This window comes from Hermetia illucens, chromosome 2 (genome assembly GCF_905115235.1).
Source record: "Hermetia illucens chromosome 2, iHerIll2.2.curated.20191125, whole genome shotgun sequence".
Taxonomy (NCBI): domain Eukaryota; kingdom Metazoa; phylum Arthropoda; class Insecta; order Diptera; family Stratiomyidae; genus Hermetia; species Hermetia illucens.
The window spans coordinates 6,074,503-6,089,857 of NC_051850.1; the positions used below are offsets into that span (position 1 = coordinate 6,074,503).

Below are 15,355 nucleotides of genomic sequence, written 5' to 3' on the forward strand. Positions count from 1 at the left end.
ATACAATTCCCATCCTCGTGATACTTCCCCTTCATAGTCTACACCAGAACAACTTGTTGCATGCCCTATCCAAGTATTCACTAACTGTTGCGCTTCGTACTCAGCAAAAAGTATCTTAATTTTCCTAAGCAAGAGTATCTATGGTAATGTGAAATGTTGAAATTCACTCAAACTCAATTATTTGAGTGGATTTTTCTTCGTGTTGATGATTACAGGTCGTCGTCTTTAACTTACACTCATTTAATGTAATATCTATAGATGTTGTTGTTGGAATTGTGTATCTTTAGATTGCCGGGCCGGCTACTAACAGTTTTGGAAGAGAGAGAGTAGCAAAATCTACTGGTTGTCGATTGGAGTTAAGTCAGCGCTTGAAAGTGTTGCGGAGAGGTCGTGTTGTGTGCAACTTGTTCGTTCGTTTCGTTCCGTTCAGTGAATTTTCCCTCAAGTTAGTCAGAAAATTATTGTTTTTCCCGACGTTTTGGCGTGCGAAGATACAGAACAACAACACCGTATCAAATAGATACAGAGCAAGTAATTAAGCTCCGGAGGTTTTTTTTTCTGATTTGATTATTTTTTTCATTTAGTTTTTCACTCGAGATAGGGCTCTCGAGAGTAAGAAAATTAACAAAAAAAAAACATAATTAAAATTAGTTAAATGAAGTGTTGAATTTCAAAAGAACTTGAGTGGAAAGTGTCCAGCTTCAGATAAACATACACCCCAAAGGCATCCGTGGGGCGAATTGTATCTTTTCTGCTATAAGTGCATAGTCGGGTTGAGTGCCGTGCAACAAGTGGTTGACTGGCCTACGTACGTTACTCTCGTGCTTTCTGTTAATCAAGTTATACAATCTAATTAGTTGATAAATTAAAAAAAAAAATATATACTTTTCCGAAGATCTAATTTCGAATCGGATAATTTCAGCGGAAAGCAATAACTGTGAACTGCTGATTTGAGTTTTTCAATGCAAAATATCTGAATATTTCCCGCATTGAATGTGCTTCTTGAATATTTTCCGGTTTTGCAGTTTTCTATTTTCGTTTTAATTCATTCATTGTTTCTGTGAAGCGAATAATTTCCCGGAACTCAAGTGAAATGTATACGAATACACGGCATCATAGCTACACAACTGCTGAATTTTGGATGAAAATGGTTTTGATGCTAGTCTAGAGAAAGATACGATTTTTTTTGAACGGAGATAATACCCTTTTTGGTCGTTTTGAAATTTCCATAAAGTTTTTCCCGGAGTTTGTTGGTTTTCCTAGAAGCTGAGAGCTATTTTGAAACCTGGTTAAGCCTGAAACAGTGTAGTTTTGGTTTGAATTGAAAGTTAAGTTTTCAGATACTTTCATATCTATTTTGCCAAGTGTTCGTATTTGAGAATCTATTCCTTTTTGGCGGGCAAATTGTGAAAATAGTGTGTTCTGTTTTCGAAATTCTTGCACGCGAAAATCTCGGCTTTCCTTTTCCCCAACGACGAAAACGGCAGACAAACTGGATATCATCAATATGGAAACGTTTTACGATATAACATCGAGGGATCTCGATATCTGGGATCCGGAACTAGATACGGTGAGTAGATAACGCTTATAATCTTAGATGTTCAAAAAGCCTTCCTGGATAAACGGCTGACTCAGTTACTCACAACAAGTGATGATTCGATATCAAACAATTTGTTTACAACTTCTCAGATACGACAATAGGCAGTTCATTCAGCGTCAGATACAACCATAATTTTTCAATCTATTGCATTCATTGCTCCATTGTATCTGGCCTTTTGTTGACTGGTACAAGTATCTGAGGAACAACATTTTTTTGATTTATTTTGTGGTTGGAAGCCACACTTCAAGCATGATAATTAGTGCACCTGAAAAAATATCTTAATTCTGTAACAATAAGTTAACAGATGGTCGGAATCTTTGTTGTATCTGATAATAGCCGGGAGTTCCATTTGCATCATTGGCAACGATGATGAATTTATCATTCAATATTTGCCTAATGGGGTACTTTTGAAGAAGGATTTTCATTGAAGATGCATCTTTTTTTTGCAAGAAGATACCAACAGGGTTTCTTGTACTAAGGCAAGGATGCTCAATTGAAATGGTAGTTTGTCGTAACGCGGAAGTGCCGGTTTGTAGAAGACTCAAGGAAGATATAATTCGATACCTCCAAGTTGCCGGTTGCATTTTAGACCAAGTCAATGTTCACTTAGGAGGAAAGGAGCCTAGGTATGCCTTCAACAACAGCTTTCAAAAAAGTACGTCCCTTTCCAAATCTCTGGAAAGCCAGAGTAGCACCAATGGCAAGAATGGACAAATAACTTTCGTTAGCCCAAGGGAATGCAAATTTCTTAGAGACTTTGTCAAGCTGTTTTGTCTAAGATACTAGATTGCATAAAGGACCAAATCTTGGAAGCATATTGCACCAAACTTTAGTGAGAGAATCTGAATGTCTTCCTGTTGCTTTTCCTGAAAGCCTTTTTCACACAAAACTTTATTAAAATCGGTTCAATCTCCGTCTGTCTGTCTCTTTGACATTGGAAGATGGAAAGGTTCAAAACCTACCGCCGGTTCCTGCCATATGGTTATGTGAGACTTTTACTCACTAAAACCACCTCCTTCTCCTTCGCTTACCCTATAGGACTACCATTTCAGTATTACGTCGCGGGGCAGGACCAGCTACGAATTTCAGCTTGTGTCATTTCTTACTTTCCTCCGAAGCTCCTTCTTCTTCAAAAGATTGTGGACCGCCTTAATGAATTTTTCCACCGCCCTCCAAGTGTTTTCAGAAGCTAACATTTCATTCACCTTATTCTTTGGTGAAAACTGCGCTCCGGCTTCCATTCCCGCCTCCGCTCTATTGCGGCGAACCTCGGGTAGTAAAAAACAACATGCTCCGCATCCTCAGGAATTGTTTCGCATGTCGGGCAATATGGGGAGTCGTCACACCCGAAGCGATAAAGGTATGGACGGTACTCGTCCGGTGTCCGCTTAGGAATTGAGTGATCCATTTTGAGACGTCTGGGATAATCCTATGAGTCCAGCGTCTTTTAGTTGAATCATCCCATCTCTTCTCATCATCATCAACGGTGCAACAACCGGTATCCGATCTAGGCCTGCCTTAATAAAGAACTCCAGACATCCCGGTTTTGCGCCGAGGTCCACCAATTCGATATCCCTAAAAGCTGTCTGGCGTCCTGACCTACGCCATCGCTCCATGTTAACCAGGGTCTGCCTCGTCTTCTTTTTCTACCATAGATATTGCCCTTATAGACTTTCCGGGTGGGATCATCTTCATCCATACGGATTAAGTGACCCGCCCACCGTAACCTATTGAGCCGGATTTTATCCACAACCGGACGGTCATGGTATCGCTCATATATTTCGTCATTGTGCAGACTACGGAATCGTCCATCCTCATGTGGGGGGCCAAAAATTCTTCGGAAGATTCTTCTCTCGAACACGGCCAAGAGTTCGCAGTTTTTCTTGTGAAGAACCCAAGTTTCCGAGGAATACATGTGGCAAGATCATAGTCTTGTACAGTAAGAGCTTTGACCCTATGGTGAGACGTTTCGAGCGAAACAGTCTTTGTAAGCTGAAATAGGCTCTGTTGGCTGACAACAACCGTGCGCGGATTTCATCATCGTAGTTATTATCGGTTGTGACTTTCGACCCTAGATAGGAGAAATTGTCAATGGTCTCAAAGTTGTATTCTCCTATCCTTATTCTTGTTCGTGTTTGTGTTTGACCAGTGCGGTTTGATGTTGTTGGTTGATTCGATATCGTCAGCATAGGCCAGTAGTTGGGTGGACTTGAAGAGGATCGTACCTCTTGCATTCACCTCAGCATCACGGATCACTTTCTCGAGGGCCAGGTTAAAGAGGACGCATGATAGGGCATCCCCTTGTCATAGACCGTTGTTGATGTCGAATGGTCTTGAGAGTGATCCTGTTGCTTTTATCTGGCCTTGCACATTCGTCAGGGTCAGCCTAGTCAGTCTTATTAATTTCGTCGGGATATCGAATTCTCCCATGGCCGTGTACAGTTTTACCCTGGCTATGCTATCATAGGCGGCTTTAAAGTCGATGAACAGATGGTGCAACTGTTGTCCATACTCCAACAGTTTTTCCATCGCTTGCCGCAGAGAGAAAATCTGATCTGTTGCTGATTTGCCTGGAGTGAAGCCTCTTTGGTATGGGCCAATGATGTTCTGGGCGTATGAGCGTGGAGAATATTTTATAGATGGTACTCAGCAACGTGATACCTCTATAATTGCTGCACTCTGTGATATCTCCCTTTTTATGTATGAGACAGATTATGCCTCGTTGCCAATCGTCAGGCATTGGTTCGCTGTCCCATACCTTGAGCACAAGTTGATGAACCACTTGGTGTAACTGGTCGTCTCCATATTTAACCAATTCGGCTGTAATTCCATCGGCTCCTGGCGACTTATGATTTTTTAGCCGATGAATTGCACGGACTGTTTCTCCTAAACTTGGTGGTGGTAGTATTTGTCCGTCGTCTTCAGTTGGCGGGACCTCCAACTCGTCGATGTTCTGGTTGTTCAGTAGCTCATCAAAGTACTCAACCCATCGCTCTAATATGCCCATTCTGTCGGAAATCAGATTTCCCTCTTTGTCCCGGCAGGATGAGCATCGAGGTGTATAAGGCTTCATCCTGCTGACTTGTTGGTAAAACTTGCGCGCCTGGTGCGGTTGCTCCCTGTACTTTTCTAGTTCACAGACTTGTTGGTTCTCCCAGGCTTCCTTTTTCCGTCTGTGAAGTCGCTTCTCTGCTCGACGGAATTCTTGATAAGTCTCTGCGTGTGCCCGCGTTCTTTGAGAATGCAAGATTACTCGGTATGCGGCATTCTTCCGTTCCGTTGCTAGCTTACATTCATCATCAAACCAGCCGTTCCGACTCCTTTTGCGGCTGGGGCCAAGTATGCTTGTGGCCGTATCGATGATAACGTTCTTCAGGTGATGGTGAAGATCATTTGTTGATGCTTCATCTCCAGGTCCTCTGTTGACTGCGGTTATTGCGGCATCCATTTCCCTCTTATAGGTGTCGCGGAGGGTTGTGTTGTGGATGGCTTCAGTATTCACTCTCATCTGATTGTCAGAGGGGATTCTAGGTGGTATTGTTATTCGAGCTCGGAGCACCATGCCAACGAGATAGTGATCCGAGTCTATATTGGCCCCCCTATATGTTCTGACATTCATCAAGGTTGAGAGGTTGCGGCGTTCGATCAACGCGTGGTCAATTTGGTTGAAAGTGGCCCCGTCTGGAGAGGCCTACGTATGTTTGTGGACCGCTTTCCGCGCAAACCAGGCACTTCCAACAACCATTTCGTGTGACCCTGCTAATTGAATAATCCGCAGTCCGTTATCATTTGTTTTTTCGTGTAAGCTATGGGAGCCAACGTATCGCCTGAATACGGGCTCCTTCCCTACTTGGCTGTTAAAATCCCCAAGTATGACTTTGATATCATATCTGGGACAGGCTTCGAGGGTTCGTTCTACTGCCTCGTAGAAGGTATCCTTCTCCGACTCTGCAGTCTCCTCTGTAGGGGCGTGAACGTTAATGAGGCTTATATTTCTAAACTTGCCTCGGAAGCGCAGAGTGCATAGCCGTTCGCTTATGTTTTCAAAGCCGATAACAGCAGGTTTCATTTTTTGGCTGACTAAGAAACCTACTCCGAGCACATGGTTTACTGGATGACCGCTATAATATATGGTGTAGTGGCTCTTCTCCATGAAACCGGTCCCATCTCTTTTGCTTCTTCAAAATAGCTTAATTTGGTGCTAATTGCCGACGATAGGTGCAGGACTCTCCTATTTCATATGATGGGCCATAGAGGCGTCGACCCTTGTTCGCCAAGATGTCGATGGGGACCATGCCTGCTATCACATATGCTGCTTCTTCTGATATTGTACGGTAAGCGAACGACGTTTGCAATGCACTCAATTGATATGGGGCTTCGGCTTTTCCTTTTATTTGCGTCTAGTTTTAGTGCGGTTGCTCAGACTGGAGCTGCATAAAGCAATATGGAGCTGACAACTCCCGAGATAAGGAGCCGACGGCTTTGCCTAAGAGCACTTATATTTCTAACATTCTCGCCAACAATGTTGCAACCCCGAAACCTTGGTTGCAAAATTCTCAAAATTAGGCTTGAATTTTAGCCTTTGATCAACCATGACTTCTAGATATTTGAGCGTTGGTTGCCAATGTATTATGTGTTCGTCAATTCTGATTTTTATCGATGTTTGCTTCCTTCGCTTGGTGATCAAAACTACTTTGGTTTTATGGTCTGTGAGCGTCAGACCAGCGTCTTTTAGCCAATACTTTATTTAAAAAATTGCCTCCTTCGTGCGGACCTCGATCTCCTCAATATCTTGTGCCATGATAGTCACTCCGATGTCGTCTGTCAAGCATTTGATCGTCACTTCTTTGGACAGTTGCAACTTTAGAATTTCATCATACATTATTATCCATAGAAAAGGACCAAGGATTGTGTGTCTATTTGTCTGTCACACCCACTTTACTCGGAAACTCCTGAACCGATTGTCACGAAATTTGGTGAAAATATGTGGCCATGCCATGCAGCGAGTGGCGCCATTTTTTGTATTATGTTTGAAGGAGGGCCATACATGCAAAAGCGGGGTGTACATTTTTTTCACAGAATATGGTCATGGGTATCAAGTGAAAGGGCTTGATTAGTATTTTTCGAAACTGATCCTATTTCTGATATCGGGGAGTGAGGGCTTAAAATTTGTGCCCAACCAAAAAAGTGAAACAGGTCTCGTTCTCAGAACCTATCTGCCCAAAAAATCTGAAATTTATTGCACTCTAAGAGAGTGAAAAGTAAAGTTATATGAACGGCGGGGTCCATGGGAACCGCACGCGCTCTTCTCAGAATCGATGACATCGATTGATATGAAATTTGATGGAAAAGTTGAAACTGAATTTAATTTAATGACACCATCCTACGTTGGGTTTAAGGGATAATCCCCATATATGCCAAGAGTTTAAATATTTCTTTCAAATGACAGGTCTCGATGGACACTTTTCCAAAGATGTCTTAATTTTGGCATCAATAGTAAAGGGAAGGAATAAAAATCGGAGTGGTAGTCTCGGCCATACGCGGCCAATGCGAAGGGAAAAGGAGACGGCCCTGCATTTCGTATGCAGCTACCCGGCCTCCTCAGACCTCAGACGAAGATACCTTGGTAAGGTTTTCTTCAGCGAAGAGTCTGCGCATTCTCGGTCCCTGGAGAGTGTTCTTAAATTCACTGAAGCCTGCGAACGCCGTAGATGATCTCCGGGCAAAGTACAATGGGTACAAAGGTCTTAATGTTTGGATCTGCGGTTTGCCTTACTAAACTAAACTAAATAAATGGGAAGGAGTGTTTAGGTCAAAAGGTATACACTTAAACCAAAGACCAATTCTAAGAAACTACCCGCCCGGAAAATCCGAAAAAAATCTTTAACTATGCCAATTTATGCCCCCTAGGTCTTAAAATACTAACACTCCGACATCTCCCTTAGTGAAATTAGTAATCGAATATTATTATACGGGGCAAATTTTCTGGAAACCTCTATTCCAAAATTTTGGAAAGTTTGGAGGAAATCCTACCAATATTAGTAGCAGTAGTTGAAGAAGGAAACGGTAAACATATCACTTCACGAATCCCTTTCATGCGTATCATGCGTATTGATGACTTGCAGAATATTATCAGCTTTCTGGAAAGACCGTCATTGCATTACTTGGCTGCAAAATCGAGAAAAGATATTTACCGAATCCTTGTTTTGTAATCGAGATGTATGGACATGATGTCAGTAAAGGATCAACATTAGCATTCCTGGATAATATAGTGTGATTTGGCCTGTCCAGGGTCTATATTGTATTGACCTACTCAGATTGGTATTCCAGGATAATATCCTGTGTTGAAACGAGCCATTTCGTTCTTACTATTGGTGGGTCTATTGGGGAACAGGGCAGTTCTTTGGATTATTCGTATTATCAAGGATGAGCTCCCTCTCCTGTTCTAATATTTTTCAACAAAAAGGAATGATTCATTTTTTGGTTGGAACCCAATTTTGGATATGGTGATCTATGGCATAGAGAAAAATTCATGAGGAAGGGGTTAGCTTCCCATTCGCCTAGTCCTTGAGCCTGCTTTGTGAAAAGTAATTTGCGCTAACGACACTTCACTCGCCAAGATTGGTTTGAACATCGAGGTCGATGGTAAGCGACCAAAAGGCCGGCAGAAACAACGCTGGTTGGGGATTTGAAAGCCTCGCGATTGTATTCAGATCAGGTTTTTGATAAAACAAAACCGATTAGGACATACTTCAAAAAGTCCATTATGGTTACCACCCGAAAAATGTGTTCTGGTACAAGCGGAATTTAACTGGACATTTGCAGGCCATCCGACAGCCTTGGTTGAGCTCACTTCACTTGGCCCCAGAAAAATAAGAAGGGAAATGCGGAACATGTTGCGATTATCGCCGCCTAAACATAGAAACAGTACTCGACCAATTCCCAACTTGAGCAAGAAATATGTATTTGCCAAAATTGACCTACAGCGCGCTTCTGGTACAGGGTGTTAAGTCACCAGGATGGTATTTCCAAAACGGCTATCTGCACACCATTCCGGTCTTTTGAGGGACGCCTAAAAGGACGAGGTGTGTGTTCTAGAATCGCTGACTTAGGGAACTTAGGGACTTAGGGAATGCCCCACTTTTCTAGCTTGCCTAGTGACCTTACAGTTTCGGCATGCGATGAACTTTGTGCCTCAAGAATTCAAGTCCATGTTCATGGACAGACAGGAATATTTGCTAGAGATTGCTACTGCTGTGTACATCCTTAATCTCTAGTTACCTGAATCGTTATACTTCGTTCGACGTTCAGAGAACAAGGTTTGAATATATACGCACCTGGAGATAATATCAAAACATACTTCGAGCCGAGAATGAAAAGAGCTTCCCAGAAATTAGTGTCATTCAAGAAAATGAACGACAATTAAGAGGGTGGAATTATTATGGGACACAAACTCCTACGAACATCTCTGCAGTTTCACAATTCAACCCTCCCATTCACGATCCAGCTGGCCTGTCAGTTGCACCTGAACAGTCCGCAGTTAACTTACGGTTGGGAAGTTTGTGGGATCCGGTTGGCCTGTCAGTTTGGACTCAACGGGAAGGGAGAAAAACCAGGAAGAGGAGGAATCAGCGGCTAGCAGCGGCTATCACAACTGTTTTAAGCTTCATCCAAAAGCACAGACTAGCGCCTACTAGTTAACATCGAAAGTTTTCGAAGGGCAACGTTTGTTTACTCTCAGCAGAACTCAAAAGGTTTCGGTCGTATGTCTCACAACCATTATGAAACGGAATTCTAGGGTTCCTAGATATGCCGGTTCCTCGGTTTTTATTCTCTTATAGGTAGCCCGTCGATGGAAAGTGTATTGGATATCAAGTGTCCCAGGGTTGCGCGTTCAAGTTACAGCATGAATTTTTGCATTGGATATAGATGTTAATCCAGATAAAGATAATTAGATGATAAGTAGACGATTCACGTATCGGCAGGGTCCAGTTCCATGTTTCAGATCATCTATTCTCCCATCAACAGAACCGGAAATCTGATATTTTTGTGTTTTGCATTAACTGCCTTTTTGAGTTTCTAATTTCTTCAATCATTCCTTTTTATTTCGTTCTGAATGGCGTACCCAGATAGGAAGTTAACTCCTCGTCAAAGTGGTTTATTCGAATTAAGGGGTTAACTCTCCGCTGCAAAGTTTGTCTTTGCATAGCTTTAGTGATAATTTCGCTATAGAGTGCTGAGTCCTTTTTAAAAGATAGTGAGTTCGTGGGGTCTTAAACTGGGGTGCAGAGAGGAAATTAGTGAAGGTCTGAGATGAAAACCTTTCTAAAAAATCGTGTGAAAATTATACGGGTCTAGGATGAAAAATATTTGGGTCCCATATTATCCTCTTTTATTGAAACATCTTTTGCGGGCCCCGGAGAATACTCTGAGCCCAGGAGAACCATCTCTCTGCTTTACACCCCTCTCCCACAGAGCTGGTCTTCCATTTTATCAGGGAACTTCCCTTTCAATTTTTTTGCTTGTATAGGCAGTCCTTCAATCCACTTCAAACTTCCTTTTTTTATAGTTTTTTGTTTTCTAGAGGTTCCCAAAATCTATTCTCCGCTGCCCCTGCCTATTGGCATTGAAACGCTCCCTTTTTTTCAAATTTGTTCTCAACGTGTGCCAGATAGCTACTCTCTAGTTCCTGAAAGGATGGTGAGTTGGATTTTTGGAATATCCTTTCCTTCCCTATTTTATGTCTATCAGCACCAAACATACTCTGAGCCGACTCTGAAAAATATCCTTATTTCTGCAGCTAATCTTAACACCAGCTTACCTTGGTCGTGTTTCACCTTCAGAACACATCGGTGTTGAGCCAAGTAAAAGTTTTTTCTCCAGCTTTCACCCCTCTTTGAAATACTTGGCACAGTATTTTCTACTTGAGGCCCAATCAGCGACGTCAAAATTTTGGAAGCAAATGCGGATCCACTTCATGCAAGCTCTATGGCCTTTGAATGGACTGAACAATTCTTTTCGATCCTAAGATATTATTTTGAAATTAAGGTATAACGGTTATCACAAAGTTAAGAGATAAGATACTCACGTCAAACTTCAGGATTAAGGAGGACTACAAACGGACTTTGACTCTCGAAAGTGCTTTAGTACTTTTCCGTGCAACATCGGTATCTACTGGGGATCTGTCTTGATTTGACATGGGTTATCGGCAGTTGCGGCTTTACATTTACTTGGGGGGGGGGGGGGGCGGTCTATTTAAGCAATTGCCAGTACTGAATTTTATAATTAATTTTCAAGCAGGCTTGACTGTAGATTTTTATTTTAAAAATATTCCCTAGGGTATTGTTCTTATTTTCAGGGAGATTTCGGGGTTTTGGGAAAAAGCAAATTTTTCTGTCAATTGAGTATGCTTATGTGGCGCGTTTCTTCAGGCCCTGCCTCCTTTAGAATTTTGGTGACTGTTATTCTTGGCAATATTTTCCAGGTCCTTTGTCTTCTACGCATTTGATCAGGAAACACGGGTCCCTGTCTCTTCTGAAACTGCATAATTTATTCAGTTTTTTGGGAACCCCGGAAGTACCTCAGGGCCGAGCGGACCCCTTTTTGTCCCCCTTCTGACGGTCTCTACGCCGTATGAAGAAATGTACCCAAAGAAGAACTTTTGAATTCATTTTTAGATTATAGGACCACGTGTTGATATCTGTCTCAGTCTTCAGTGGAATATTTCAGCTGTTAAGATAGCTAACATGGAATGCTTCATTGGGAATATTCCCAATTGGGTTTAGTATTGATAAGCTGATAAGTCTCCTACTTGGTTGAGGTATTCATTGTTGGGACTTGGACTCCATTAATAATGACGAATTGCGAAACGAAAGATCAGCTATTAGGGCATGACTGTAATTTGATCAGATATTGCGTCCCTCTCTCTTCGTAGGCCAGTGAATACCTCTGATGTTGGTGCAGTTTGGATTCTGGGTTTTACTTGTGATCACTTACAGGGTATACTTATGTGCTGAGATTTCGAAACAGGGGTTGCCAAGTTTGTTTGTAGACTTAGGTAAGAAAGATGCCTCATTCTCGAAGAAGAAGAAATTAAAGTTGGTAAAAGTTGCAGTCAATAGGTCCTGTACTGTCTGAATTCCTTACCTTCCGTATAGTCATTTCAATAGATTGTGATTAGTGGAGTCTAACCCGTGCTTTCACCGTTCTGGATCTGTCCGCTAGATTTTTTTAAACCTACAAAAAAATGCATTCATTGATTACAATAAAAATATCTAAAGATTCAAATTTATTACCAAAGCTCCCGTAAAAAAATAGTGCGCGTGACCATGACTCGTATTTACTCTTTGTAAATGAGCCTTGAACTTACCGACATTCTAAATGAAAATAATACCATTATCGTTTTGTCACTTTTTCCAATGATAAAATTAAGTAGTACTTTTCACGCGTTCAATTAACAACATAAACTTCCAGTAATCCATCTTTTAAATCAAGTCAGGACACATTTGAAAGCAAATTACATAACTTATCGTACACCTCTACATACATACCCTAGCTTATATGCTTATACACATTATTACTCTCAAAATGCATTGCCTCCAACTATCTTTAGTTGGATGGGGAAAAAAACACCGAAAATACGCCAAAAAATTTTTATTATTAACAAAGAACTCTTTCTAATCGACACCGATATTATTGAGGTATAGATAATTTTTATCAAACTTGATTAAAACCGCATTCATTGGATCTTATGAGGGGCTTAAAAATTCTGGTAGTATAAAGTATACAAAATCTGTAATAATGTTTAAGATAAGATTTTGAAAGTTTTAATGTACAGAAGTCGAAAAAAAATGGGGAGGGGAGGAATTCAAAATAGACTTTAGGAATTAGATAAAGCCTGGTAAATTGAGGTTGTTCCAGGAAAAAGATTTTGGTCTCAGGAAAACATACATCATATCTAGTCATAAGTTCCATTGTTTCAACTGTCCGCATTCTCCTGATGTTGTTATGATGTGAGAATATTCGGGCCACTTGGTCTGGAAAATCTTGCTGAAGTATATCTTAAACTTTTAGGAATTAAGCTGTCAGATGCCACCTATCATGACACCTTTGTCAAAAGCTTTCCGTTTTGAAATGCAAAATCCCTTAAAAAAGCGATGAGGATAAGCTTCTCAACAGATGTTAAGGAAGTCCGGTAACTGCTGGTGAATGCTAGCTGTCAGTTTAAAACACTGACAGCACAGGATACTAAGTTAGGCCATAAGGACCCATCTGGTTGACTGCGCACTTCGATCACTTCATAGAGAAAGAGCACGGTGGCTTTGTGAAACATCGATCTATTGCCTCAAACCATCTTGACTTTATCAACTCTGCTGCCAAATGCCTTAATTCACGGTATGCCATTGCCAATTTCTCTAAAGCCTTTAATTCCGTCAACCACAATATTCTCCTTTCCAAACTATCTTTGCTCAACTTCCCATCATCATCTCTTGGCTCGCCTTATTCTCTACAAGAGTTTTCATGGTTACTCATCCCGTTTCTTCCCTCCTTCCTCTGGAGTTTGCCCAGGCTCTATACTAGACATCCTAATATTTCTGTTTTTTATTACTGTTCTTTAGTTCATCCTCATCTGCTTCTATTTACTTTATCCAGTCGATCTCAAATTATTTGCCGTTGTTTCATCTCCCCTGAACTCTGCAGTAATCCAACCTAGATACTCAGATGCGTTGACGCTGGGTGATCAAGCTAATACTAAATGACAGCAAATGTCACTCGATATGCTGCTCGATTAAACCCTGCCTAAAATCACTGCTGAACTCCTGACCAGATTTGGCTGTAACTTTCGATGACAAGCTTCGTTTCAATTCCCATTTCGTTGATACTACGAACCGCGTTTGCAAAATGTCTGCTTTATCCTCGATCTAGACCTTCTTAGCGCTTAACAACTCTCTTGTAAGAAACATACTTGAAAATTGTTCTATTAGTCGGTCTCCCTTTCACAACTGTGAGTATTGCGCTGTTAAACTTGTACAAATCAAGTTCACCTGATCCTTTTTTTTTTAAAAAACAACTTTGCCTGCGTGGACTTTCCCTACTAACTTCACTAGTACTCTCAATCTACCTTCCCTGCAACAACGCCGAATCCTCTTCGATATATACTCCTTTGTCAAGCCCTGTAATTGCCTGATGAACTGCTTTGCCTCCTCGGATATTATTTTTCATATTGCTTCCGGTAGCACAGGTACCGTGGATCTTTTTGAAGTTCCCATCGTGAAGCTCGACAGCTACTTTCACCTTCAGATCCTGAGATTATGCCAGCCTGGAATTTCTTATAGCTTGACTCCTTTAGTTCTGTTTCCTTTCTTAACTTTGAGTGCGATTAAGCTTTTTATTTGCCCCTATGTAGTTTTAGTACTTTTCGTAGGACAGTTGACCAATCTTTTGTCTGGACAACCAAAAACGTCTATAGCCTTGGTCGGGTTTCAACACATAGAGAAGGGGTAATAAACGAATATCTACTCGAGGCCCAATTCGGCTGGGCAAAACGAACAGAAAATAGCCTAGGAAAGACATCCTTCTTCCTTAAAGTGGAAGTAGTTTCCTGATCAAGTGTTTAACTTCCGTAACAGTGAATGTGAAGCAATTGATGGCCGACCTAGAAGGGTATCCTATTAAAATCAAATAACGACGCCCGGATGGTCCGATTGTCGAGTTGGTTGACTGTCAGCGACTTGACTTGGTTTGGGGTACCGGTTGGTCATGGGTAATGATGTTTGTCCTTGTACTTGTTTCCGCTCTTGTAGGGGGAAAATTGAAGTACAGTATCATTGACAATGAAATGTAAAAACAATTAAAATAAAAATAAAAATGAAAAAAAAAATACCAAAAAATAGAAAAAAAATTAAATAAAAATTAAAAATAAAAAAAAAACGAAAAAAAGTGAAAAAAATGTAAAAAGTACAAAAAATAGCCCTGTGAGTGCCCCATCCTCCACAAAAGGGTAAATGCAAGGCAAATTAATAACCAAGCCAGGAGTAGAATGTCAAAAAAATTCACTTGCAGAAGGTATCACCCATTCTAGTCAATGTCCCTACAATCTAACTTGGATCTAGGAAGCGGAGCATTTAAAAGAACTTTATTGATGGGCCCTATCGGTACGTTAGGAAACAATATGATCACAATTGCGTTCACTCAGAATTACTGCTCTCAGGTGACTTAGGTGTACTTACCCATAGTTGGGTCGACCGATGTCAGGCATTTAGCCTTTGATACAAATTCCATTGCTATCAGTAAGACCTGAAACGCGCCAACGTAATCCTGTAACCCCTAAGCTATCTGGACCTATTCAAACCTCGTTTGACTAACAATTCATTGCTTCTACTTCAAAAAATTTGGCACCGTATCTCTTCCTCATGGTCAGCAGGTCCATAAAACCAGCCAAGGATGCGCGTTTGCACATCCCTATACAGAATAGCATGCGAAAATGGGATTTTGCCACCTTTATCCTCGATACCATTCGAAGATGACAGGCTTTAACCAGGTGTTCCTGATATATAGGCCTTCTTTTCCAAACTTTAACGAAATAGCGGAATATGAACGGAAGGAGTGCTATAATTAGCCTCAGCTATGTAAGTTGGAGTGGGTTGTCCTAGTTGAATAAGAGTTTTAAAAGTAAGATAAGGACAAATGTCGGTTGATACCCTCATTTAGATATATTCTGTGTTAACTCATGAAGTACGGTTTGTGAGTTCCTTT

General features: G+C 41.2%; 1 protein-coding gene across 1 annotated transcript in view; it reads left to right on the forward strand.

Annotated features, from left to right (window-relative positions):
• The first annotated feature begins 361 nt into the window (after positions 1 to 361).
• The window catches only part of LOC119649330 (cyclic AMP response element-binding protein A), a 292,138-nt gene continuing 277,144 nt past the window's right edge, over positions 362 to 15,355 (forward strand). The window contains exon 1 of the mRNA XM_038051435.1: positions 362 to 1,570. Within this exon, the coding sequence (XP_037907363.1) occupies positions 1,508 to 1,570 (63 nt within the window). The 5' untranslated portion in view covers positions 362 to 1,507. The remainder of the gene's footprint in view (positions 1,571 to 15,355) is intronic.